At 45.1% G+C, this 27,499-nt stretch overlaps 1 protein-coding gene across 1 annotated transcript; it reads left to right on the top strand.

Annotated features, from left to right (window-relative positions):
* The first annotated feature begins 1,024 nt into the window (after positions 1–1,024).
* Positions 1,025–25,421, top strand: LOC121354675 (serine/threonine-protein kinase TNNI3K). The gene is made up of 24 exons (XM_041469440.1): positions 1,025–1,157; positions 1,723–1,831; positions 3,153–3,238; positions 5,032–5,129; positions 5,602–5,712; positions 9,111–9,209; positions 9,487–9,625; positions 12,071–12,215; positions 12,303–12,407; positions 13,102–13,196; positions 13,777–13,926; positions 14,454–14,540; positions 14,927–14,983; positions 15,996–16,088; positions 16,174–16,231; positions 16,346–16,540; positions 16,878–16,982; positions 20,814–20,866; positions 21,024–21,097; positions 21,522–21,716; positions 23,261–23,320; positions 23,532–23,701; positions 24,635–24,714; positions 24,821–25,421. Exons 1-24 carry the CDS (start codon positions 1,118–1,120, stop codon positions 24,889–24,891), a joined length of 2,475 nt encoding a protein of 824 aa, XP_041325374.1. The 5' UTR covers positions 1,025–1,117; the 3' UTR covers positions 24,892–25,421.
* The last annotated feature ends 2,078 nt before the right edge of the window (positions 25,422–27,499 follow it).

Raw genomic sequence — 27,499 nt, 5'->3', positions numbered from 1 at the left:
AGCACTGTTCGTGCCTTGTCAGGGTGTTTTTGCTCGAGCTCTGAACTTCAGCCTCTTCTCGTTCCCAAACCTCTGATGTCAGAGCTTTTGTTTTTTGCTCTCTGCGCTTGAGCCCCCATGCAAAGGCCTCTCTAATGTGAGAGCAAAAATAACCGCAGTGCTGCTGTACACTGTTCATCTGCTGCCACGGGGGAGCCACTGCAATCCCCTGCTCCCTTACAAGGGCCAGGCTCCCTCCACTTTCTTCTGGAGAACACGTATTTTCTTTTAGCACCCTTTTCATTTCCTGGGACATATCTGAATGTCACCAGAACGGCAATGAGGTTTATGGGAGCAGCTTACAGCTTCTTCAAGTACATGATAGATGTGATCTGTGTTAATTGTGAATATGTTCTGATTAATTTGAAATCAAGACTCCTGTTTTGCTCCTGTAAACCCTCCCTGTGAAGGACATGTAAAACCTCAGTTCTCCCAGCTGTTTGAGATGTGTGTTCTATTAACTTGTCTGCTTGCCTGAAATCCTTTGCTGAGATGAGAACTCACACACAGAACAGCTGCCAAGGTCAATCACCACACTTTAAATACATAAATATATAAATATAAATATTTATGTGTGTGTTTGCATTTCACTTTGAATCATATATTGCCCTTCCTAAGTGCCATAGCCAGATGGTCGCAGTGCCACCCCCAGTGCCAGGGGGCTGTGGGGGGCACTCATCCCTGGCCTCTGAGCCCGGGACCCCCTGCACTCCTTGGGGATCCTCGCAGAACACCTGGGATTCAGGTGCTCAAATTCCCTTTTCTCTACAAAATCACTAGCAAGCTGCCAAATTACCACTTCCCACTAGTTGTAAAGTGTTCAACAGATGGAGGCAAGTGTTTGTGTGGGAATGGAGATTTTTAAGCAAGCTGGGTGGGTGTTTGTATGGCGTTAGCCCAGCGGACAGCACAGGCTGTTTCGCTCCGTGCTATTGTTGCATGACATTCCTCTTGGCACAATGTTTATTTTTAGCCAGAGACTATCACAAGTATTTTTCAGCAGGACTGTCACTGCCCCAGAACAGGGAATCATATTACTGCAAGAACTTTGCTGAAACAAAGAAGATAAATTGGACAAATGGGAAATTATAAATCTAGACCAACCCAGACTTGCACGGGTAACTAATGTCACTTTTTTACAGGCAGTGTGCCATCCATCCATCAGCAAGGAGCAAATGGTATTTCAGGAGATAACTCATTCCTGGTTTACTCTTGAGTTCAAGGCTCAGGTATTGTTCGTGACTTAACCCAGATACAGGCTGTGAAAGAAGACAAAAAAGCTACCAAACCAAGTTTATTTGGGCAATTATATAAGATCATAATAACTTGTATACTATGTTGATTTAACTCATACTTAATGAGAAAAACCTTTAAGTCTCTAACCTTTTTCTGCTGTGTGTCTGCTGAGGAAAAAAGAACTAGCAAATGTAACCTGAACTTTAAGTTTTCTCTTGAATATTATTTAATATTAAAATACATATGCACTGTCTCTGAAATCCTTGTATATGTTTCTGTATTGGCTGCAGCAGGAACAGTTTAATAGCTGTAATATTTTAAACTTTAATAGAAATATATATGAAATTGTACAATTGGGTGTTTAAAAATCAAGTGGTTTGGTTGCCTTGGCGACATTATTATTTCTGTGCTTTGAAGTGTTTTATCAGTTTGGAGTTTTTGTTGTAGATGAATGGAAGAAGAAAGTCAGTGAATCCTATGCCACAGTCACGGAGCGGCTGGAGGACGACCTGCAAATCAAGGAAAAGGAGCTGGCAGAGTTAAAGCATGTTTTCAGGTAAAATATTCTGTGAATCTCTTTATTGACTTATTTAAAATGACTGTTTGTTATCAAACAGTATTTTCAGTTTCAGGTGTTTTATGTGGACAGAGTTTCTTCTGTGTGGAATGCATGTTCCTTATGTCTATTTTTGGGACTATGTCATCTCAGTGCTGGGCAGAGCCCCCCAGCAGAGTACCAAAATTAGTGGCTGCTGATTATTAATGCAAATATTTTACAACAAACACCTATATACTTTGGTAAAATAATTAGCTCTAGTACAATGTATGATTTGTCGGTGCACTTTTCAGTTTTGCTGATGTGTTTCTGCACAAGGAATATTGCTGAAGTGCACCACTGTAAGCAAACACAAAAGCAGTGGATTCAAAGTTAGGATAATATTGGTTTTCTCAGGATAGCACATGCTGAGTAACACAGACGTGTTCATTACCTGCAAAGCTCCAGTGCAGCAAGCTCCCACCTCACGGACTGGAAATCAGTTGAGAAAAGTATTGAAATGTTATTTTTTTTTTATTGTAACCTTGTTAAATATGTGTAATGGTTGCTCCTGCCTCTGGGTGGGTTTATAGTTACACAAATCCAAGTGTTCTGCAAACTCAGGGTCATGGGTGTGCTGATACTGAATGGAAGCTTTTATGGGCAGGCTAAAATTGAGGTTCTCCAAAGCAATATTAACTGTAGGTCTATTTCGTTTTCAACAAATGTAATTACTTAGAGTGTCTGATGGATCACTAACAAATCAGTCTTTGCTGAAGGAAACCCACAAGGCTCGATGACAAAAGCTAGAATGTCCAAGTACTGTCTCATTTAACAACCTGTAAGCAAGCACAGTGATCACTGTCCCTGTGATTTCATCTGGGGAGTATAAACTCACTTTTTTATAGGTTTTTCCTGGTTATTCTTTTCATTTAGCAAGGCGGCCCCTGCTCTGCTCTATGCATGTTCTGCTCACCATTTTAAAATCAATACACGTATTTTAAAAATACATCATAGTTATTATTGCATTAATAGAGGTGCTCAGTTTATATTGATAATTTATATTTTTAAAGAGCCTTTCCTCTTATTTCCCCTGATTTAGATAAATTTAGAATGTATATATTGTGGTTGCTAAGCCGGATTTCTCAGAAAACAATAAATCTGGGCCACTCAACCTGATAGTAGTAAAGTATTTCTAGATTTACAGACTGTAAACTGGGTATAAATTCAGCCTTGTGTCTCAAAAAAATTACACTGAGATTTCTCTTTTAAACGTTTCCCACACGCAAGAAGCGGTGCTGGAAGATGAAAGGAGTAATCACCTGTAAAATCCCTTTTCCAGCTCGGATGAAGCCTTCTGCAAAGTCAACCTGAATTACCGCACGGAGAACGGGCTCTCGCTGCTGCACCTGTGCTGCGTGTGTGGGGGTAGGTGTGGCTGTGGGGCAGGGCACCTGGCTGCAGCAGGCTCTGCTCTGCTCTGCCTGGCAGCAGGGCTGAGCTCTCGGGGAGCAGTGCAGCTGGAGCTGCAGGAGCAGCATGGCTCCGAGCTGCCCGGCATGCGGGTTGTGTGGAGCCACAGCAGCTGATCCTTGGTCTGACCGAGCTCTGTGGAGGATGCAGCAGGACTTGCTCAGGTGTTCAGCTCATCCTGAATTGCTTCTGTGTGCATTCGTTAATCCACACCCATGACAGAGCACTCCTGGCTGAATTGCTTCTGTGTGCATTCGTTAACCAAACCCATCACAGAGCACTCCTGGCTGAATTGCTTCTGTGTGCATTGGTTAACCAAACCCATCACAGAGCACTCCTGGCTGAATTGCTTCTGTGGGCATTGGTTAACCAAACCCATCACAGAACCCTCCTGGCTGAATTGCTTCTGTGTGCATTCGTTAACCAAACCCATCACAGAGCACTCCTGGCTGAATTGCTTCTGTGTGCATTCGTTAACCAAACCCATCACAGAGCACTCCTGGCTCCGCATTTCTGGCTCCACGTTTCTGGATTCTGTCCTGGCTCGGGCTCCAGGGCAGGGACCTGGTTGTAGCAGCACTTTGCCATGCTTTCAGCACCAACTTTTCTACTGTATTGAAAATATCTGTATTTTATTTCACATTGATTAAAAGAAGAATAACTGAGAAGCTCTAGTGACAAACATCAGCTGATAGGGCTTTTCCAGACAGCACATCAAATACACAAGGGAAGGGGGCAAGATGTGTTCTGGGATGCTCATACAAACATACTAATGGTAGGATTTTCCACTTGGATCCACACAGCTGCTCTGTTATCCACAAAAAAGTCATTAGTTCATGCACTTGCTTTGCTCTTGTTATACAATTTTCAGCAGAAATTGGCTGAGAGAAGCAGAGACTTATACCCTGAGGTTTCAGCTCTACAAAGTACTGACTAATGACATGCATAAATGATTTTATCAATCTCAGTTAGATGTTCACCATGAGGAACAACCTGATCCTGCACTACTGAAAAATGAGTGGATTTTTACTTGTCATTTTTGAGTGCAAGATCCTATCCAAAGATGCATTAATACATGGAAATATCAGCACCGTTGGGGTAGCTGAGAGGAAGTTTAGGAAAACACACACTTATCATTAGTTCTGTGAGCACTCAGAGAAGGGCAAAGAGCCACTAGATCTGACATTGTCCTTGGCTACTGTCACAAGTACTCAAAAGGCAGATGAATTTATTGAATTTATGTATTTATTCACTGTGTGTCAGAAAGGTCAGAGCAAAGCTCCTGGCCTGGGCCACATTAATGGACCCACATTAGCACTGCCCAAAATGATGTCCTTGTAAGGACGCCCTGTGCAGGGAGAGCAGTGCTCCAGTTCTGAGATGGCAGAAGAGCTCAGTGACTGAGGAGCCAGAGGTTCCAGAAGCACTGTCTGGTTCATGGAGCTCTCTGCAGCATGCTCTGGATGCTAAAGGAGGAGTTAGCTTCTCTAGAAGCTCAGTTACCCTTACCAAATCCTCATTAAAGTGTGAACAAATAGTGAGCTTGTATGTGGCCAGACCTGCAATTGTCCTGGCCAATGAGATATTTCCATCAACCTCATCATTTTGAATTTCAAAATACATATTTTATTACTCGCCTCAGTTCAGCAGTCGAGATATCCTCTGCTTTCAAACTCACGCAGGATCTTCTGACCTCATCTGCATGTTCTTTCCTGTAACTGTCTTTTTTTCTGCTTTTCTCTGTAAAGGCAACAAATCCCACATCAGAACTCTCATGCTGAAAGGGCTGCGCCCATCCAGACTAACAAGAAATGGATTTACAGCTCTGCACTTGGCAGCTTATAAGGTAAATTATTTTAAATAGAATTGGGGACAGGAAATCAGAACTGAGCAACTGATTTGTCTGAACTGTCTAGATGAGCTCTCTAGCCATTATTTCTGTGAAAACGTAACTTTCACATCTGTGGTGCATGGGAAACTGCCCCATAAAGAGCCATGCACAGGAACCAGCTTGTGCTTTTGCAGGTCATCCATGGGGTGGGATATTGCTTTGGAATGGCTGGTGGAGACATCCGGCGCAACTCAAGACAGAGGAGTTGTGCGGTGCCACCATAAAATCAGGACAGAGACTTTTTTAACAGCCAGGCCTCAGTGTAGCTGCCGAGGGAGGCCCGGTGCTGGACAGAGCTCGCCCACCTCCCGTGGCACCCGGAGCCCCCGGGCCCCAGCAGTGCCGCAGCCGGGGAGCCAGGGCTGCTGGGCTCCCTCAGCTCTGAGGGCCTGTCCCGGCAGCCGTGAGGGTTAATGCTGGCCTGCAGGACGACGCGGAGCTGCTGACGGCGCTGCTGCACGGCGGGGCCGACATCCAGCAGGTCGGGTACGGCGCGCTGACCGCCCTGCACGTCGCCACCATCGCCGGCCACCGCAAGGTACGTGCTGCTGCGGGCAGGCCGCTCTGTTTGGCCTTGCTGTCCTTCAGAACAAAACACAGAACTGGCCTGATTTTTTCTGCGTTTTGGGGAAATCGTGTCTGTGCGTATATGTTTACGCTGAGCAAACGTGCACAAAAGGACGCAGGTCAAAGGTTGGCCTTGATAGGTCTTGGGGTCTTTTCCAGCCTTGATGATTCTTTGAGTCTGATGGTTCTGTGCAGAATGATGGTGGAGCTGTTAACCTGAGCCCTGACATTCACAGGTATTTAATGTCTCCTCTGTGGACAGTACAAAGAGGTCTTCTCTGAGCACTCTGGGGTTTCAAGTCATTTCTAAAACACCTGGGCCTTCTGCTGTAATTGCCAAAGGCAGACCTGCTGTTGCTCCCACATCCTGAGCTCCTGCTGAGGTTATGGGCAGGTTTAGGATGCTCGCAACCCAACAGTATTAACTCAATAAGAAAGAAACTGTTAGTAGTTTTGAAAGTTCTTATTTCTTCCTTGGGAACGATCAACTCTGTATCAGAAGCACCTCCATAAATGGAGTGGGGCTCTATATATTTAAACTCATTTGGTTCACCTGCTGCTCTGGGAACCAAGGATTTATAGTCCAAGTTCTTGCTTTCCTTCTTTACATAGCTGTGAAATTTTCAGTCAGCTCAGAAGTTCCTCTGCCAGATAAAGTACCTTGTTTTGTCCACAATTTCATTAATATTCATGGAAACATGGAATAATTTTTTAAAACCCCCTTACAAGGATGAGTTTTTATCCCTTGCCCTTTTCCAAAAGACAAAGTCCTTACGTCTGTCTCATGGGGTTTTTGTTGGATCCTTTTAACCTTAAGAGTGGCTTAATTAATTGTCTTTGAAGTGAAAATCATTGACTTGAACGTATAAACCTTTTGTAAGAGAATTTTAAGAAAAATTTCAAAGTAAGATTATTGTGCAAGTTGTTTAAAGTATTGTTTTGAAATAACATTTGGTTGTAGAAGGAGAAGGGAAGCGTTAGTTCCCCTTGTTCTGCAGGCTGTGCTGGTGGGAACCCCACGGGGATGCTGCTGGCTGCCTCAGACCAGCCCACCCAGCTGCTTTCTCTGCAGCTTGGGAACGTCCCCTGGGTTACAAGCTTCACCTTCACTCACTGTCAGTCTCCTGAGGATAAAAATCTTTTTTTTTCTCCTTAGTTTCTGAAGTATTTCTATCCTTGCACATCTCTCCAGCATAGCCTCCTACTTGTGATGCCTATGACAGCTTTCAGTGCTTTCTAAGACTCCTTTTTTCTTTCCTAGAAAGATATCTTGTCTCAGAAACTATCAAGCCTGTCTCTGTACCCCTCTCATCATTTACACTTGAGTGGAGTTTGCTTAGTACAGCACACAAAATTCTATTTATCAGGGGATCACAAAGCAGCAAGCACGGCTGCCATTGCTACAGCCTGGAAAATGTGTCAAAACCCATCTAGTTTTATGTTCATCATCAGGGATGGATCCACATCACTCAACACAGTTTTTTCACCTTGAAGATCCACCTTGAAAGCTTCTAGATGAATCTAAATTTTTAATTCCAGCTCCCAAACAGTTTGAGGAGAGTATGGAGTTATTAATTGGAGTTATGGTCACATCCCTGAATGTGCTGCAGCCTCACAGTTCATGGCTAAATTAAAATCAGGCTGATCCAAAGACATTTCAGTCATATTAGTGTAAAAGCTACAGGCCCAAACATCTCTTTTCAGAGACAGCAGCTACAACTTCAGTTTTATCATGGCAGTTTGCTGGAAAATGTCTTAGACTAATCATTTGAAAGCCACCAAACTATTAAATCCCTGGCTGGCTGGCTCTGTGTTCCCACCTCTGGCCCACCAAGATATTGAAAATTGGCCAGACACGGGAAACAGAGTGCAGGGAATCCGCTGTGTTAACTAAATAATGGAGTTTGTTCTTTATTTAGCACCTGAGCTCATTCCCACCCATCCCATGAGAGCCTGTTGCTGAGCTGCTAGAACAGCCAGCAGAAAGATCTCAGGGGATCTTTCTTCAGATTTTTGTGATGTAGTCAAGTGCTTTTTTGAGATCAGCAGTAAAGGATGTCAACACACGTGCCATTTAGCAAGGGAAATTCTGACTGTCTGTGAAGGGGGCGAGGGGATCACAACGAGAGTGGTGCAGCACTGAGGGCATTCCAGGGAGCATGCAGAACCCCCAGACTTGGCAATAATCAGACCCGGCCCTGCAGTGCTGCCTCCAGGGGAAATCATCGCTGATGCCATAGGAAAATGGTCAAAACTAATGGGAAATGGAGACATTTACATACGTCAGGGCACAGAGGTTATGCAGAAAATATCTTCAGGCAATCCTATGAAAAAAGCATAATTGCAGTTGTGTAAAGAAGCAATCCCTGTGCACTGATGTTGCTGGGGAAGAGTTTGTGTCCTCTGAGCACTCCAGAGTTCCCTGGGTTGAACTGACTGTCCTTGTTTATGCACATTTGATGTGATTTGGGGGTCTGAGCCAAGGGAGCGGGTGACAGATGTGCACAGGGACAGCTGGCACTGGCTGCCCTCCTCCAGGGGCTCTCGGTGGGCAGGCACCTGTGTGAGCAGCACAGTGCAGGAGCTGGCCCTGCCCCGTCCTTGGCAGCCCTTCAATCCCAGCTCTTCACCCTGTCGTGGTGCCTGGTCCTGGTTCATCATCCTGACACTCAAACCTTTGCACCCATCAGAACTTGTGCAGTAATCCTCAGCCCAAGGATTCCCTCGTGCTTCAGAAAACCCCCCTCAGGCTTCAGTGTAGAACCCAAAGTGGTTTCATTCAGGCTTCTATTGCAAGGCATTTCTTGAGAGTTCATGGCTTTTGAAAAAAATGGGCCTCCTGAGGGACCAAAAAAAGTAGAAATTTGAAAGAAAGCACTTAAGGTTAGTTATTGACGCCAAAGAGCTCTTCTAAAATACAAAGAAATCTTTCCATGTTTGAGGATTTACCTTCACACATTTAGATTTAAAAGGTTCTTTCATTTTGTGTGACTTTTTCACTTCTAAAAACTCTGATATGTTTACAGCTCTTTGTTCATAATGGCTAAAAGCAAAATTAAAGGTTGTTTATGAGAGAGAATTTCCAGACAGCCATTTCTGTGCCTCTTACTTCATAAATCAGGTTTTTTAGTGGCACACCGATTTTCAGGCTCATTTATAAAGCATCAGTGACATTCAGTGTTCAGACCAAGAACTGTAAGTTAATCACTTTTACACGCTGTGTCCAGCTCTGCACCTTTATCTCGTTGTTTGGGGCTGTTTGACATTCTTTAAACGGGAGGCATGAGGTCCCAAAGCCCAGTTTGACCACCCGAGCACCGTGGTGCGTGCGGAGTGCTCGAGGTGGCATTGCTGCTGGTTTCCTTGCAGGCTGTGGACATCCTGCTGCAGCACGGGGCCTACGTGAACGTGCAGGATGCCGTGTTCTTCACGCCGCTGCACATCGCTGCCTACTGCGGCCACGAGCAGGTGACGTGGGGCTGAGCTGTTCCTCTGCCCTGCTGGGTGCTCTGGTGTCCTTCCACCACTGAGAGTGTGTCTGAGAATGAGTGTCTGCTTGCTTCTGAGGATTTTAATATTTTTGTAGACATGTAACTTCAAAATGAGTTTTCTATTGAATCTCTTCGCCCTGTTTTAACTTTACAGGGATGCTCACATATAGTATTACCCAATGCACTATTGTATCTGGTTTTCTCAAGGTTTTATTTTCATGTGATATTTTAATTAACCCTAATTAAATACTTAGGTAACCCACCTGTTACTGAAGTTTGGAGCCGATGTGAATGCGAGTGGTGAAGTTGGGGACAGACCTCTCCACCTGGCTGCTGCCAAGGGCTTTCTCAACATCACAAAGCTTTTGATGGAAGAGGGAAGCAAAGCTGATGGTAAGAAAATATATCTAAAAATCATCTTTAACACTGCATTTTCTAGACAGAGTCTTAGCTTCCTAGCACATTCTCTTTGTATGTGGGGCTGTATATCATCTTTGGACAACTAAAACAAGAAAACAGCAGCTGGAAAGCTTTCCTTGGTTAAGTATGCTGGTTTGTCATCTCACGTTTACTCTATTTTCAGTAATAAGTTAGAGGTGAAAAACGGGGCAGAAAACAAAATTAAGATGAATATACAGAGGTGGATTATTTTTTGGACATTGATCCAAGCAGGGAATATGTGGAGGGGATGTGTAGTCAAAGCAACTCAAATGCACAGAGAACTAGTGAATGAGGTACAGGAGAACAATTTTAAGTCAAAATTATGCAGCAGGTAATTTAAAATAATTCATATGGAAGTCAAAATTCCACAGAAAAGGGGATTTTTTAGCACATGATTTATTATGCTCCACAAACTTCCCGCTCTTCACTGTGGGCCATTTTCTGTCTGAGAAATTTCCTGTGTGAAGACTTGATGGGCTGAACAAAAGTGTCTTAGCACACTTTGGGCATTGGATGAGTTCTTAGTTGAGGTGGCCTCACAGTGATGTCACTCAGGCTGGGACATTGCACTTCATTGCTTATATTCTGCATTAATATAAAATGTAAAATATTTTCTCCTGTGGCTAATGTCAGCGTGCAGCTGGCGGTTCTGCTGGGTTCTTGTTCTTGCTCCGTTCCCGCTCCTTTTGCTGCTTCAGTAATGCTGAAAGCACAAAATGTGCCACACTCCAGCCTTTCTCCTCCACTGCTGTGCCACCTGTGTGTCACCTGTGTCACAGGTGTGCCCCTGCATACTGCTGGCACACCCACCAAGGCATACAAATGCTTACAGGTGACATTTTTGGCATGTTGTGATTATCAGTGCAGAGATTCTTACCTGTACCTGAAGGGAGCCTTAAAGAAGGATGGAGAGAGACTATTTACTCCTGGAGTGCCAGGACGAGGGGACTGGCTTCACAGAGGGCAGGGTTAGATTAAAGACCAGGAAAAAATCCTTCCCTGGCAGGGTGGGCAGCCCTGGCACAGGTGCCCAGAGCAGCTGTGGCTGCCCTGGATCCCTGGCAGTGCCCAAGGCCAGGCTGGGCACTGGGGCTGGAGCACCTGGCACAGTGGGAGGTGTCCCTGACTTAAAGATCAGGGTCCCTTGTAACCCAGGCCATTCTACAATTCTTTTAAATACTGAGCAAATTCCAAATTATTTAAAAATTAATTTCTTATCCTCAGAGTAAGAGACAGAAATGTTTTTTGGGAAGTATCAGTACATTGCTTGGAAACGTACTGCTCGTTAGCACATCAGTTTACCATGTTCTCTGTGAGTCCTGCCTGCAATCACACATCCTCCTCCTGCAATAAAAAGGGAAGCAGCACAGTCAGGTCTGTGTGCTGTTTTCAGGAGTGAGCTCAGGGTGTTTCAGCCTCGATGTGTGTGCACTGGGCTGATATAATTATAATAAAGGGGGGAAAAAAGACACGTTCTCTCATCATGACAAGGCAGTGGGAGGTTTGCCCTCTGTTAGAGAGTTTATACCAAAAGAAAAGAATCTGGGGCACCGTTTCAGGTCCTTTTCTTTAAACTCAAAATCTTCAGCACAGAAAAAAAGAAAAGGGAGACTGGAAGCGGGAAGCCTTTTGCTCTTAAAGTAGCACACTTTGAAACTTGCTGTAAATGCAGCAGCAGAGGAAAAGTCTTTAGTGCCCAGGAATGAAAGGAACTGGGGAAAGAACCGGAATAAATTTGGCACTGCTCAGTGCAGAGCAGTAATTGGGGTCACAAACTTGAACTGTTTCTTTTGACACGGTGTGACTCGCTAGTGAGCCCAGAGCCGCAGCCATTGCCCGTCCCACCCACGAGCAGGCAGGAGCTCCCTGGCATGGATGTGCTCCGTGACAGCTGGCAGCCTCCAGCATTCCCATCTGCAGGCCACGGACCCCCCAGGGACACTCTGTGCAACTGCCCTTGGAATATTTGGCTGCTACTGGTAGATGCCAGCAGTTCTGTGCTGCCTGGACGTTCTCAGTTCTGTTGGTGTTGCTACTATCTTACTTTTGCTTCAAAATTGCTCTTTCTAAGGGTCTTTTATAACTCATGTTTCCTTCATGGAAAGCTTTGTCAAAAGACTCAAGAAGTTTGCAGCTGGAAGAAAGCAGTCATGCTCCAAGTTCTGAAAAATCACCTTGACAGTGCACTGCAGGTGGCACAGAGCAATGTGGGTTTGATATCCAAAAGATACAGAAATTTCAATTTTAAACAAATACGTTCACAAATATTTTTTTCCAGGAGGTTTCAAAATGCATAGACACAGCACATAAAATTCTACTAAATATCCCAAACAATCCCAGACACACTGTGTTAAGGATAAAATCCTTTCTGTGATCTTTTTCTGGGTCAACCGGCAGTGAATGCTCAGGACAACGAAGATCATGTGCCTCTGCACTTCTGCTCTCGGTTTGGGCACCATGATATTGTGAAGTTCTTACTGCAGAGCAGCTTCGAGGTGCAGCCCCACGTGGTGAATATCTATGGAGACACACCTCTGCACCTGTGAGTGCCCTGGAGCAGCAGCTGGACAGGTTTGGGGCTCTTGGGAAGGCTGGTTTTGTAACACCTCTGTACTGGCTTCCTCTTCAGTGCCTGTTACAATGGGAAGTTTGAAGTTGTCAAGGAAATAATTCAGCTCTCAGGAACAGAAAGTCTCACTAAAGAAAATATATTCAGTGAAACAGCTTTCCACAGGTGAGGTGTTCAAATGCCATTGTCAGTGGAGCTCCACTTACACAAATGTGCAGCACAACACCCAGAATTACCAGTGTCTCACAACACCCAGAATTACAAATGTCTCACAACACCCAGAATCACAAATGTCACACAACACCCACAATTACCAATGTCTCACACCACCCAGAATCACAGATGTCTCCCCAGCAGCCAGGTGAGGGACAGAGCGAGCAGGGAGCTACAGAGGGAGGGTGATTTCTGTCATGAGATATGTGACAGGGCATGAAGCAAGAGGCAGAAGCAGGATCAGGTTCCCCAACACCTGGCTGGGCAATGGTTCCTCTCCTTGTCAAGTCTGGGAGCTGGGGTCAGAGCTTGTTCCACCTGGATGCCTGCTGGAGCCCGGTACTCTGAACGAGAAACCAGGTGGCAGAAGACTGTTTGTTGGCCTGCTGGAATTTTGTAAAGGGCTATTTAAGAGACACTTTGCAACACAGAGGGTTTGCACAACTGTGCAAAATTAGGTGGTTCAGCAATAATTAGAATGTTTCTGAAACAATAAAAATGAATAGGCTCTGGTGGATTAATCATGCATTTGCACATTTCTAATGATCCTTTATTACTGCATTTTTACTCTTTGTAATTCTTTTTTGGCTACCCAAAGTACCTCTTTTATGGACTACAGCATTCACCACTCCCTTTACTTCTGCAGTGCTTGCACCTATGGAAAGAACATAGAACTTGTCAAGTTTCTTCTTGACCAGAATGTTGTAAGCATCAATCATCAGGGGAGAGATGGGCACACAGGTAACATCACCCTACTTACTGTGTATGGGGGTATATACCAGCACCAAATATTGGGAAGCCATACACCACCAGGATTTCCAGCACCCAAGTACCTTTCAGAGCACAGCTTTTTTGAAATATTTTTACTGGAGGCATAGAAGTGATAAGACTTCAGTGAGTATGTGTCAGGCTCATTAGGGTGTATATGAGTAACAAAACCTGGTGTAAACTGTTCCTCCCATATTAAGGCTTCTAAGTAGTGTTAGAAATTATTCTGCAAAGAGATAGGCTTCTGGAATGTATTGTCTGAAGGGCTGCACACCTTCCTGTCCCCACTACACAGAGCTGCCTTTGTTTCCACTTGATTTTCTCACATACAGAGTCATTAAATGTGGTTTGCAGGTGGCAAAGCAAGTGGTGGCACATTGTGCAGAGGCAATAGATTGGTTCTTGCAGCCTTAATGTTTCACCTCTTGCCTCAGGTATTTTTTTGACAACATATTTGTTTATCGAGGAGATCAGTTTGCACTTTACAGTTGTTGCTGCAGTCCCGTGGCCACGTTCTGACAGCTGTGCTCCCCACACTTCTCTGATGTTGCAGGATTGCACTGTGCTTGCTACCATGGCCACATTCGCCTTGTGCAGTTCTTGCTGGATAATGGAGCTGATATGAATCTTGTAGCTTGTGATCCCAGCAGGTCCAGTGGAGAAAAGGATGAGCAGACCTGTCTGATGTGGGCTTATGAGAAAGGTATTTCAATTTTCCGGTTTCTGCTACAAAACCCACAGAGGCTGTGCAGGAAGGAGAGGGCAGCTTGGGAAGGAGATAACGCTGCAAAATAACCTGCCAGTGCCTGCAGACAGAGCTCCCACACCTGCTGCCCGGGCACTAAGGGTTATAAACACCAGCCCTTCAATTTGTCATCTCAGATCTCTGCTAAGCATTAGTTTAATCCAGCACAAACTCAAGAAGAGTTCACTGAAGACTATCTTCAACTTCCACTGCAGGATTTCTGCAGCAGGGTTTTCCTTTTCCATATCTTACATTTTAGGAGTAGCTGGACTCGAGAAAATAGCATGCTTGTTTTTACTGGCAGAAATTTCCCATATTTGTACAATTTGGAATCACAGTAGGTTTAGATTAATATCACCATGTATTTGCATATTTTTTAGTCATGTTTTACATTTTTTAAAAAATCCCCTGATTTCGTATAAATTAATTTTTTTAAAAGTCTGTTGAGTTACCTGCAAATCCTTGTATTCCTCTTTCTTTCCTAGGTCACGATGCAATTGTGACCCTCCTGAAGCATTACAAGAGACCTCAGGATGAATCCCCCTGCAACGAATACTCCCAGCCTGGAGGAGGTATGGGCTGAGCCATCATTTTATTCAAAGGGCCTGATCCAAAGACTGCTGAAATCTCTGGAAGTGCTCCACCCCTGTCAGAGAGCTTTGGGTCAGTCCTGTCCAGCACAAATAAAGTCACAGTCATGGCACTCACCATTTTCTGGCCACACACAGATTCCTTTCGAGGCTGCAGCCATACAACACCCCAGTCTGCTGTGCCTGGCACAGTGAGGAAAATGAACTGTATCCCAGCCCAAACCACTCCCATCTGATGTGTCAGTGTGTTTATCTGAATTCTCACCCTTTATTATTAATTCTTTCTGGCATCACTGACTCGTTAATGTATCAACACCATCACCATGTTGTCGCTGAACTCCCTAATTTCACTCAGTTCTTTATTTCAGACGGCTCCTACGTGTCAGTGCCATCCCCGCTGGGGAAGATTAAAAGCATGACAAAAGGTATTTGCAATGGCAAGGGAAAACATGAACTTTTGTGGTCCTTTGATCCAATGTGTTTGTCAGCCTGAACATCCTGCACAGGTTCATTATTCCTGGACTTTTTATGGTACATTGTTCCATTTCCCTGGGATAATATTAGGAAACAATATACTTAGCTTTGTTACTTAGTATAATGACAATTCCTGTATTTGCCTTGTTTTCATTCACTTTAAAAATATATATTTGTTTCTTTCTATTTCTTTGAGGAAAGGCTGTGATGTGAAAAAAAAAAAATAGCACTAATGAAATACCCATTTCTCCATGAATGCAAATAAGAATCATTTAAATCACAACATAGAATGCCTGAATTATCCTTATAACAAAAATTCTGTCAAAAAAAAATTAATAATTTGTTGCTCCGAAACAAATACAGCTGAAACATTCAGATAAATATTTTAAGGTATTTTAAGATATTTCCTTTTTTTTTTTTTTTTTTTTGGTAGTTTCAATTTTCCACTTTAAATGTTCACTCTGAATATAATAAAGTCCTTATGTCCTTTACATAGCAGCATCAAAATGCTCTGTTTAGAAATATTCTGATGAACTTTATAATAATAAACTAAAAAGATCAACAAGATAGAGACATTTAACAACTAAATTCATTCGCAAAGTTCAGATTCCACATGTCACCAAGTCGGCTCTGGAATAGCATCCCCAGCAATGAGCACAGGCTACCCAGAGGGAAGGGATGAATTCTCCAAGTAAGGAATTCTGTGCTGCCATCCCGTGGTGCAGGCAGAGTTTGGGAATGTGGGGCAGTGCTGATGGCTGGCAGGTGCTAAAGCCAGGAGAGCCCTGTGGCATTGCAAGGGTGTGTCTGTCACTGGGCTTTGCTGTAGCAGGGAGCAGGATCAGCAGTCAATTTACAGCAAAAATCAGCTTTCCCAGTGCAAGAGTTCTGAAGTGCAGTGCTTTTGTGCTTGGTCCTCCCCCTGGCCATGTTTTACAAACAGAGTGGGTGTTTCTCTTGCAGAAAAGGCTGATGTGCTCCTCCTCCGAGCTGGTTTGCCGTCACACTTCCACCTGCAGCTCTCTGAGATAGAGTTCCACGAGATCATTGGCTCAGGTACCAGAAGTGAAAGTGCATTCACTTTAAATGTTTGATGTTCATAACAAGCATGTTTGAGCTTATTTATTTTAAACTATTTTAGGGTCTTTTGGAAAAGTCTATAAGGGACGATGTAGAAATAAAATTGTTGCAATCAAACGGTAAGTTCGTCAGGCTTTTCCATCCTGCTTGGTCAATCACCTGGTTTGAAGCATTTCAAAAGCCCACATTTTGTAAAACCCTTGCCTTCTGCTTCCTGTGGTGTCAATTCTAAGTTACCGAGCCAACACCTACTGCTCCAAGTCTGACGTGGACATGTTCTGCCGCGAGGTTTCCATCCTGTGCCGCCTGAACCATCCCTGCGTCATCCAGTTCGTGGGAGCCTGCCTGGATGACCCCAGCCAGTTTGCCATTGTCACCCAGTACATCTCTGGGGGATCGCTCTTCTCCCTGCTCCATGAGCAGAAGAGGTATTGCCTTCATCCACCAGCGGGCCTGCTTTCAGAGTTTGGAAGAGCAGGGGACCTAAGCTGATGTAAATATTCATTTTAGCATAGGACAACAGAGAAAGGAACACCTAGAAAATGTTGACCTTTGGTTCAGTTTATTGGGTATACAAGGTAAACTGATAAGTCTTCACAAACTTGTTATTGTCATTATTTTACAGTACATAGATTTACTTTACAGAGATTATGTGACATTATTTTGTATGTAAAACAGTTTTAAATGTTGCATGATTTACAGATCAGAATAATTTTCAACTGTCTATTAACTTCAAGTAATCTTTTATTTTTTTACAAAATACAGAATTCTTGATCTGCAGTCTAAATTAATCATTGCTGTAGATGTGGCCAAAGGCATGGAGTACCTCCACAATCTCACGCAGCCCATCATACATCGGGATCTGAACAGGTCAGTTTCTGTCTCTAACCTAAAAATTTAGACAACATGAAAGCTCAAAGGGACACTGTGCAGTCTCCTGCAACCTCATTAGCACTCAGCTGAAAATAATCTCAGGGGTTTATACAAACCTGTACAAGTCACAGTAGCTGAGCTGTGGTTGTCCTGGAAGGCTGCAGTCACTCACAGTGTTTTCCTGCATCTGTTTTCCTGAATCTCTGTTTTCCAGTGCTGAGTTTCAGCCTAACACGGTCTGTCAGAGGGCACTTGGTCACATTCCCTCATTGCTTCATCTCCATCCCTTTGCTTTGTCCCTTTTACTGTAAATATTTCCCCGCTATCACGGAGTTGGTGTTTGCTCCTCGGTTTGTTCCTTGGTTTGCTTGGCTCGTTTACAGCTAGCAGCAGCTCTGATTGCTGCCCCTGGGAGCTGGGATCTTGCACGGGACTGGGCACTCATCCATCTCTTTGGTGTGTCCCAGTGGGAGCACTGAGGCCTCGGTGTCTGCAGGGAAAAGCCTGTTCTGTCTGTTCTAGCTGTGGGAGCAGTCTTGTGCATGCTGCAGCAGCAGGGGATGAAACAGCTGAGCTGCACTGATTGCAGGATTGGAGGTGAAAATGATCCTTTTGCTGAAGCCAAAACGTGGTTCTTAGCTCTGTCAGCCCTGCAGAGCAGCAGGCAGGCTGGAATGGCATCCCCCACTGTCCTTTGAGGCTCCTCCACGTACCTGCATCCCTGCCCAGTCCTTCCAGGCCACAGACCTGTGTTGTTCCAGGGAGAGCCTTGCTTCCGAGGCAGTGGCACGAGCCAGGAGCCCCGTGCCTGACTCTGCAGCCTGTGGAGCTGCTCTGGGGGAGCCAGGGCTCGCAGCAGGGCAGCCAGGGCTGAGACCTCACAGTGCAGCTCCATGCCTTGGTGCCTCTTAGGAGAACGGTTCTGCCTTGAAGGATTTTAAATAATGATTTCCTCAAAAGAAAACCCAAGCCAGTGTCCTCCTAGAGAGCCAGAAAGCCCCACAGCAGTGCACAGATCAAATTTGTCAGGGTCAGAAGATAATGTGCTCTGGGGTTGTTGGTGCCATTGATGTGTGCTGCTTCTGAAAGTTTAGTGCAAGAGCAGCAGTCGTGTTTGCAGCATGAGTCCCAGCCAACCCACAGGCACAATTACCAGATGAAAATCTTTGCAACAGTTTAAGAGAAAGACTAAGAGTGAAATTCTGTGTTAAGTTTTGCCAGTGGCTTCACAGGAGCCTCATATTTTTTACCTTAAATTTTTGCATAACTCATAACCACCTTTGTGAATTCTGAAATCTAATGCACTGCATATAATGCATTAAATAAACCTGCAATATGGCTTGACAGAATAGAGAAGAAAATTAATCTTTCGTGTCTATACCCTGGAAAAGGGGTTATCCTTCCATTTGAAGAATAATTGGGAGTTTTATTTTGCTTTTCAGTTCTGACAGCCATCAGAAATGGTGACATGCATCAACTTATTACCACTTACACCATGGTGAGGGATGGCAGCCACAATGATTATAGCACTTTAATAAAAGAGAGACCATTTTATTATCCATTTAATTTAAGCCATAACAGCTGAACATGGCTGGAGGAAGCCTTTGAGCGACTGACCTGCTTTTGATGACTCTAACTATGTGTGAACACTTCTGAGAGCTGCTTGGTGAGGGACATGAAAGAGAGGATGGCAGCCTGGTGGTAATGAGGATGGAGTCTGCGACTCCTCTTTGTTGAAATATCCCTTGTGAAATCTTAAAATATCCATTGCTTTTCATTACACCCACAGCACGTTAAAGGCAGAAGGATCTTTTAATGGCCCGAATCCCTGTGAAAGGGACATGCTGAGCCTGTCACTTGCCATGGGAGAGAGGAGCCTCCGTGCCTGGCAGACCCCAGCACCCTGTCCTTTCACAAAGCACACTCCTCTGTCTTATCTTGTTTTCTTCCTTCCATGGTTTCATGAAGAGAACAATGCCTCCTCTCACCACTGCAATCCCTGTGTGACCTTAACAGAAGGCAATTAATTTCTGATTCTGCTGAATGCAGTATTAGTCTTCTGCCAGCTCAGTTCACCTTGGATTTTTCTTGCTGTATTTCTCAAAACACAAGCTTAAGGATACCTGTTTCATCTGAGGTTTTCAAATTTTCAAGTGCAACTGAGGCAATAACAACATTTTAAGATGTACCTTCCAAGCCTTATTTCTGTGGGGTGTATTTTTTACTTTAGAAAAGGAAGATCAGTAACTGTAGTGCTCCCTGGAGGTGCCAGTCTGACAAACCCCCCCAGAGCCTGCTGCTCTCAGACATGCCCATCAATGCACTCAGCACCAAGATGAGCATTTCTGCACTGTGGCTCAGATCCTGGGCCAGGAGAGGTTCAAGCTGGGCATCAGGGAGAATTTCTTCACTGAAAGCGTGCTCAGGCATTGGAAGAGGCTGCCCAGGGCAGTGGTGGATTCCCATCCCTGGAGGTGTCCAAAGAACAGCTGGACATGGCACACAGTGCTCTGGGCTGGGGACAGGCTGTGGATTGTCACAGGTTGGACTCTGTGATCCTGGAGGTCCTGGAGACTTCTTTTCCAGTCTCAAAGATTCTGTGATTCTATGAAAGGCTGATGCATGACATGAGGAGAAAGGGAATTCCAGTTTATTTCTCTGCTTCTCCACACAAACTGTCAGTCTAGGTCTTCATTATGTCTTGACTTGTCAAGTTGGATTTATTCTACACAATCCTGGAATAGATTGAAGTTGAAGCTGGAGCTCAGTGCAGTTTATTCACATTGAGACATGGTGATAATTTCTGTCCCTACTGACAGAGGCCAAATTTGAGTGAAGACCACAGCAAAGTCTGTAGCTGTGTATGACTTGTGCACCTACACCCACCCTGGGGCACAGCCTTCGAGTCTCTCCAGTTCAGCCTTGTGTTTGATTCATATTTTCATGTGGCATATGGTGTGGGTCTCAAAACAATTCCACATGTCATACTAAAATCACGTCAATATTTTGATGGAAAGTACATATGAGAGCTAAAATCAGATTGAATATAAATCAAGAGAGTCATGGTTACATTTTTATGATTAAATTTATCATCCCAAGGGTTGGGTTTAGGTGAAGGTGGAAATCTTGAAGACAGTGATTTGTGGGAGTCCTGCTTGGGAAAGCTTAAATTTTTTTCTGTCCTAAGACTGTTATCTGGTAAAATTTGTGTTCCTCACTTGACTGTTCTTGTTTGTATCCACAGCTCTAATATGAGCAAGTTGTGCTTTTTGTTGAGACCATCAATATTACTTCCATTTTCCCTCCTCATGTAAACTCTTGCCAGCTTTTTCATTTCTGTTTTTCATACACTTTTCACTCTTCTGAATTTTCTTGGCTCAGTCAGCATTTGATAAACATCCTGAGAGCATTGCTGTGTTCACATTCCTTCTGTTGTGATTTGCTCAGCCCTTCCACAGCCCTATGCCATGAAGGTGTAGTGACTGGGGCAGGGAAATCTTCATCTCCAGAGGTACTGGAAACTTGTGACCTAGCTAAAGCAGCTTGTGGGTCTTTCCCCAAGTTTCTATTTTGTTTGAAACCCTGTGTTTTTGTTGCCAGTTTCTAAAAGTCTCTCTGGATTTGTTGCATGCAAATCACTCAAAGGTTGGCTTGCCCTCTCTGGGGTAATGTGTAGTTTATAACAGTAAATATGAGCATGCCTATAGACATTTAGCTATCCAAGGAGGTGATTTGAACTCAAATGTTTAGCTGTGACCCAAAAACTGTAGCATTTTCACCATCTTTAAGATGCTATCAAACAATTACCTATAGTTTTTTTTTCCCCAGTCACAATATTCTCCTGTATGAGGATGGTCATGCAGTAGTCGCTGATTTTGGAGGTAAGGAGTTTTTATTAAACACTTATAAATTAACCCCAAATTCTCTAAAACTAAGCATGTGCTTACTGAGAGGGTAATTGGAATTGTACCTAAGGTAGGACTTCTGTATAATAAGTGTATTGGCCTGAGAGTAATTACTTTTCTTGCTCTGCTTCAGAATCTCGATTTCTGCAATCCCTGGATGAAGACAACATGACAAAACAACCTGGGGTTTGTTTCTTTTGTTTCTTTTTTTGATGCACATAATTAATATCAAACATACAGGCATAGGAGAAGACATTGGAAATACATTTGTTGGAATAGATAGACAGGTGTACTCTTAATGTTTCTCTGTCTTGGTTTTATTTTTTTCCTCTGTCTTCAGTAACACAGATGAAGGAATACATAACATCTGCAGCAGAACAAAATGCTTTTTAAGGCTATCTTTGGAGCTCTCTTGCTCCAATTCCTTACTAAAGAGTTATTTTTAATCCTCTTTTCCCTACTCACATGCTGTTGGCAGGTGGTTCTTTTCTAACAGCCACTCAGCACTGGTTCCCTTATTTTGCAGTTCTTTTCTTCACCACAGTCTGTTGCTCACAGTCAGATTTACAAGACAGTTGTTGTCTTCATGGGTTTGAGTCCTGGTGTGTCCTGTGTGTCACTCCATGGCCAGGAATGTTCACACCATCCCAGCTATCAATGTGGGCCAGGATGGGTGACTCCGGGTGCTGACGGGTGTCTCTGGCTGTGCCCTGCAGCGGCAGCAGCAGCAGACATGGCTTATCACCACATCCGCCCCCCCATCGGCTACTCCATCCCCAAGCCCATCTCTGCCTTGCTGATGAGGGGCTGGAACGCCTGTCCTGAGGTGAGTGCCCCCAGCAGAGGGAAAATGGGCACTTTGCTCGGCTGATGCCCCCAAAATCACAGTTTTTTCCTGTGGGAAGGGTCACTGCAGAAAGCCCCCAGGCAGACAATGGGGTGTGTCAGGAAATGCAGCAGAGTTGGTGAATTGAGGAGGAAAGTAAATTAACATTTGGCCTTTCAACAAAACTTAATTAATCACGTAATGCTGATTATGACTTGAGCTGTTACAGAATGAGTAGAAAATTCCTTGCTGCTCTCAGATTTTTGTAAGCAATGGTTAATGACAGCATGTAACACACATTCATTTAAAATTCATTAATAAGGTGTCATATTAAAGTGCTGACTTAAGCAGGCACTGAGGTGGGTGCAGTCCCTGTGTCTTGTCAGCATTCCCACAGCCAGTCAGCCCCTATAAGGAGAAACCATTTTCAAACTCTTTTTAGAGTCCCAGTGCAGTTTGTTACCCATCAGTATGACTCCATGTCACTTCATCTTGCCAGTGTTTTAGAGCTTCAGGACAGAACTATAAAACAATTGATGGCTCATTTAGCCCATGGATGGCCAGAACTTTGCACAAGGTGTGAGCAAAACCTTGTCAAAATTATCTTTATTAAGAGTTTTTTGCTACTGTTCTTTATTAGGCTCTATTTTACTTTGCTACCATTTGTTAGGTGAGTTTTGGGGCTCAATGAGTGTTCACAGGTCAAAATTCTCCACAAGGTCTGCTCAGTTTAAAGAAAAAAAAGCCAGAAAATGGAGTATACCTGCAGAGATTTTGCTGGATGGCCATGAAATGCCTCCAAGTTAGAAAATGTATCCTTTTATTTGTCTTTCATTTCATTCAAGGCTCATCCCAGCTGAAAACTACTTCCCATGTGCCATGTCCCTGTTTCTATTTATCAGGTACTTGAACATCTGTTTCCCAGAAACTTTTGACAGCAGCTGTTTCCAAAGGCAAGCTGGTGATTAGAAGACTAGCAGCATCTCCTGAGAAGCCTTTTTCATTGGCTAATTGGATTTGTGAGCTTTAATTAGAGCCAGAGAATTTGCCATAAGGTCTAGGGCTGAGCTCTGTAAAGAAGTAAACATTTAGTTGTATTAAGTGCAGCTCTCATGGACAAGGGAGGGAGGAGGATGGCCATACAGGCAGGCTGGCCAGGAACTTGTCCACTGCTTATCTCTGCAGTTGCTGTGTCTGAAGTCCTGTTCATGGGCAAAGAGAAAGTCAACCTAAAGAGCAGAGCCAATAAGTTATTGATAGTTTTTTTGTGATCTAGTCATCATTAGCTCAAATCTAATTGTTACAGAAAAAAAAGATGAAATGCAGTTAAAGTTCGTATGCACACAGGTCTTCATGTTGTAGCTCAGCACTGAACCTGCAGATTTCATCAGATTCCCAAACAGACTGACAGCTATGCCATGAAATTCAGAGAGGGAAAATGATGGGGGCTGTGGCTCATCCCTTCCCTGTGTGTCAATCTAATCACATCACATCTGCCCCCTTCTATTTTTAACCCAGCTCTGGTTTTCCTGGTGTGTTCACAGGGCAGACCAGAGTTTTCAGAAGTTGTCACAAAGTTAGAGGAGTGTCTGTGCAATATTGAGGTAAGGACCCAGCTACCAGCAGGGGAGGTCTGCGTGTGTGCAAGCAGATGGGAGTGCACGTGGGGACAGGGACAGTGGCAGCAGCCAAGGACAGCGGTGGCTTTGGAGCTGCTGGAAAAGTCCAAGGGAAAGTGGGATATGACTTAGGAGAGAGAGATGAGACAAGACTTGTAAATATGCCATAATGGTACCTTTTTTTTTTTTGATGCAGTTAATGTCTCCGGCCTCCAGCAACAGCAGCGGGTCCCTGTCTCCCTCGTCCTCCTCGGACTGCCTGGTGGCCCGCGGTGGCCCTGGGCGCAGCCACGTGGCCGCGCTGCGCTCGCGCTTCGAGCTGGAGTACGCCGTCAACGCGCGGGCCTACGCGGCCTGGGCGCAGCGGTGCGTGCCAGCCCGGCCCGCGGCTGCCCTGGCAGGCTGGAGCCAGAACCAGGCTGTGGCACTGGGAGCTGGCGTGGCAGGGCCAGGAGAGAGCACTGCGCCTCTGCTCTCTCTCGAGGCCAGCAGCTTGTCCATCCCAGAGCGCAGGCTGCCACGGGGAGGGCAGCGGGGCGAGGTGAAAGTGTCCTTGCTGAGAAGGGAAGGGACAGACAGACAGAGCCCAGAGCCTTCCAGCAGGTACAGAGGCCGGAGACAGCTGTGTAAGGAAGAGCCTGACAGAGGTCTGTGGGAGTCAGCATTGCTGGGACTCGTCCTACCAGGGTACATCCTAAAAGTGGGTATCACTGATTTCATGGCTACAGAAGGGTAAGAAGAACTCCTGATGTTTTTTAAGGCAGGAACACACATGGGTTCTATATTATTGTACCATTAAGTAAATACCTGAACTATTATACCCTACCACTCGGAGAACTGGTTTCAAGGGCAAACACAGCAACCGTCATCTCTAGGATCAGGGTTGGCAGGACAGTGGATTTGATCTATGACTGGAAGATAATTCCACCATCTTCCTTGCCTGAGAAATGTATTTGCAAGAACCTTTTAGCAGTGACACATAAAAAACATGTCAATGACCCTGGACTGATGCCTGGAATTGTTTCCAAATGGCAATCCAGAGACAGTTGTGAAGGCCCAAATGGGGTATTTGAGGGCAGTTACTCTGAGAAGGGTAGGTGAGTGCCAGCATGCCTGGGGGTCATGATCTCACTTCATGACTTTTTCTTGCTCTTTTTGTTTACTGCACTGCTGTGGCCGGGCCCCAGGCTGATGCCTCATGGTACTGTTCCTTCCTTCCACTCAGGAAAAAAAGTTCTCATGGTCTGGAGATGTGCCATCATCAGTCTTACAAACTGACACCTCCTGTTTAAATTGCAGCACTGGGCAACCCCCGTCTCAGGGCCTGTCTCTGGATGACATGAGAAGGAACTTCCAGTACCCACCCGTGGACAAAAACGGTGAGCTACTGCAGAGCGCTCCCCGAGCTCCCGGGCACAGGCTGTGCTGGCACTCAGGGCAGGGAGCGCTCTGTGCCAGCTGCAGGGACCCTCTCTGCTCCTGCAGGGTACGTGTCCGACCCCTTGAGCACCATGAGGTTCCACTCCTGCAGCAGCAGCTTGGAGGACAGCAGCTGAGGGAGGGAGCATCCCCCAGCCCGGCCACCACCACAGAACCCTGAGTGTCACACTGACATCCCCGGACTGAGCAGCTTAATGTTGTTGACAGATGTCCCTGTCCTGCATTCTGCTCCTGCATCTCCCTCAGCTGATCACCCCGTGCCCTGCAGCAGCAGCTCTGACCATGGGGCATTTAAAAAGAGAACAGAGGCAGGGCAGCAGAAGTTGAACTCTTCCTCTAGAAGCAATTACAGAATTAATCACACTGGTATTTTCTGGGGTCTTTTTTCAAATTAACAAAAGTTATCTGTAAGACTGTCTGGCTGAGCAGGAATCAGTATTTCCCACTGATGGCAGGGTTCTGTGGTGTTATTGAGGATGTTGTTTTTCTCCAGCCATGATCCCTGAAGCAGGCCTGCAAAGAGGCCTCAAGCAGTGTGGCAGACATGAGCTAGGACTGCATGGTGGGCTCTGATAATGCTTCAATGACACACCTGTCATTGCTTCAATAGTGCTAAAGCAATAAAAATGGGGAAGATTTCACTAAGTAAAGCTTAGAGGTCGTTTTCCATCTGTTCTGTTTCACTTGCTGAAAAGCTGAATGGGAAGAAGCTGCTACAGCTCTGTCACAGCTCTCCCAGCACTGCCCCTGGTACCAGTCAGTGGTTACCACTGCTCCACTGGGCTCACGACTCAGGTGCTGTTCCATTTACACCAGCAGCTGCTGGGACAATAGAAATGTCAGAATAAATACACAGGAAAGCCTGCGATGGGGCTCACCTGGACCCTGCTGGACCCTGTCTGCAATCTCCTGGCCCAAAAAGTCACGAGATTTTCGTGGAAGGGGCTGAACAAGAGCAACTGTAAAGCTCCAGCAAACCACAACTAAACAACATCCATATTTGTCTACAACTGGAGGAAATCTGTTGTATTTTTCCTAGGAGTACAAGCAAGGTTGGCAGTTTGCATGCTGTGAGGGAAGAGGGGCTGAGCAGAAGGGAGAAGCTGCATCTGGGATGCTGATGAGAATTGCCTACCTGACTCTAATTGGCCAGATGATGATCTGCTCCACATGGCTGAGCTACAGAAGCACAGGCAGGGAATAGGCTGATGAAAGAGGGTGGATAGAGATTAGCTGTCATTCCTTGGTCTTTGCATTGGCCAGAAACACCATGGGTGCAGAAAGGATCCACTGTCATATCTGAAAAATCAGTTCCAGCACTGATTCTTTTTCAACAGGATCTTTTTTCTTACAAATATCTCTGCATTCTTTTTCCCTTGCTTAAAGTAACCATGCAGTGACTCTGCATTCAGTGACTAGGCCTGAAAACCAGAAACTAAACTGGATTAGAGAAACAAAAGTGGAGCAAGGAAGCAGACTTCATGTGCATTACTATCTCTGTGTACTCACTGATACCTGAGCTGCTGGTGTCATCCCTGAGCACCTTCTCAGAACACGTCAGAGGGGAACACACGGAAACAAAAACAACAAAAATACCAGAATGCAAAACTTTTTTTAGTTTAAAAGCTCTTTACAAAGATAAGTGCTTGCAATTAATTTTAATACTAATTAAAATTGCTGGTTCCTTGAAGGATACAATGTCTTAGTTAATTGCTCTCTATAGAAGAAAATCAGGCTCAGGGGGAAAATGTGTTTCACAGGAGTCATCACTTAGTAAAACAAACAAAATCTCTGAAAAATGTAAATGAGTAGAACATGTTCCAAAGCAGTTTGTGAGAGTGCAAGTAGCCTGTGCTGTTTCCAGAAAAGCCCCAGCACACCAAAATATTTACCAAGAATGAGATGCTAAGAGGATTCTTACCCTGCTTTGGAGACCTGCCAGTGCCTGGCAGCTGTAGTGATATTTTACATTGTTTAACATATCAGCAATAGGTGATCTAGATTAAAACAATCTGGCCTCCAAGCAGACAAGGGTTTGGACAGCAGCCAGAAGTGAGCCTGGCATTCCTGCAGCAGGTCCCAACATTCCCCAGCATGGCACAGCACAGAACAGCCAGGACAGTCAGGATATCACAGGACAGCACAGCCAGGACAGCACAGAACAACCAGGACAGCACAGCCAGGACAGCACAACCAGGACAGCACAGGACAGCACAGCCAGGACAGCCCAGCCAGGACTAGGACAGCCCAGCCAGCACAGGCAGGAGTGCACGGCTGGCACAGCACAAAGGGCTGCCTCAGAGGCTCAGCCCCAGTGGGCAGGCAGAGGGGTCGGTCCTGTCTGGTTTGCACAGCTAAGCCCCAAAACCCCGCAGGCAATTCCCAGGCAGGAAACCTTGCAGCCTTCACTTCAGACAGATGGATGAGCTGCCCATGCTGTCCACACCCAGCATCCTTGGTGGTGTCTGTCAGTCGCTGTTCCACACATCTGCCACAAATGCCAGGGCTTGGTGCCCAGTTCCAAGAGCTAGACTTTAAATTTTTCCAGTCCTGTGTCCACAGTGCACAGCTGGCGTGGTTTTGAACTGATTGAATGCATCTCTTCAGCTGTGGAATGTCACCAGGCTCCAGCTGTTTGAGGCACATCTGAGGCACAACCATCAGAAGCCAATGACAGGCAACTGAAAATACCTGACACTTCAGGGAGTTAAAAAAGCCTTCCTG

This window comes from Pyrgilauda ruficollis, unplaced genomic scaffold (assembly GCF_017590135.1).
Source record: "Pyrgilauda ruficollis isolate IOZ18807 unplaced genomic scaffold, ASM1759013v1 scaffold233, whole genome shotgun sequence".
Taxonomy (NCBI): domain Eukaryota; kingdom Metazoa; phylum Chordata; class Aves; order Passeriformes; family Passeridae; genus Pyrgilauda; species Pyrgilauda ruficollis.
Note: the sequence above shows the minus strand (reverse complement) of the source record. Positions and strands in the feature narration are given on the sequence as shown.

Coding starts and splice junctions, on each gene's coding strand:
- LOC121354675 (XM_041469440.1), top strand. CDS start 1,118: ATGGGAAATTATAAATCTAGACCAACCCAGACTTGCACGG. Junction 20,867..21,023: donor AGTAGTCGCTGATTTTGGAG/GTAAGGAGTTTT, acceptor GCTCTGCTTCAG/AATCTCGATTTCTGCAATCC. Junction 23,321..23,531: donor AGTGTCTGTGCAATATTGAG/GTAAGGACCCAG, acceptor TTTTTGATGCAG/TTAATGTCTCCGGCCTCCAG.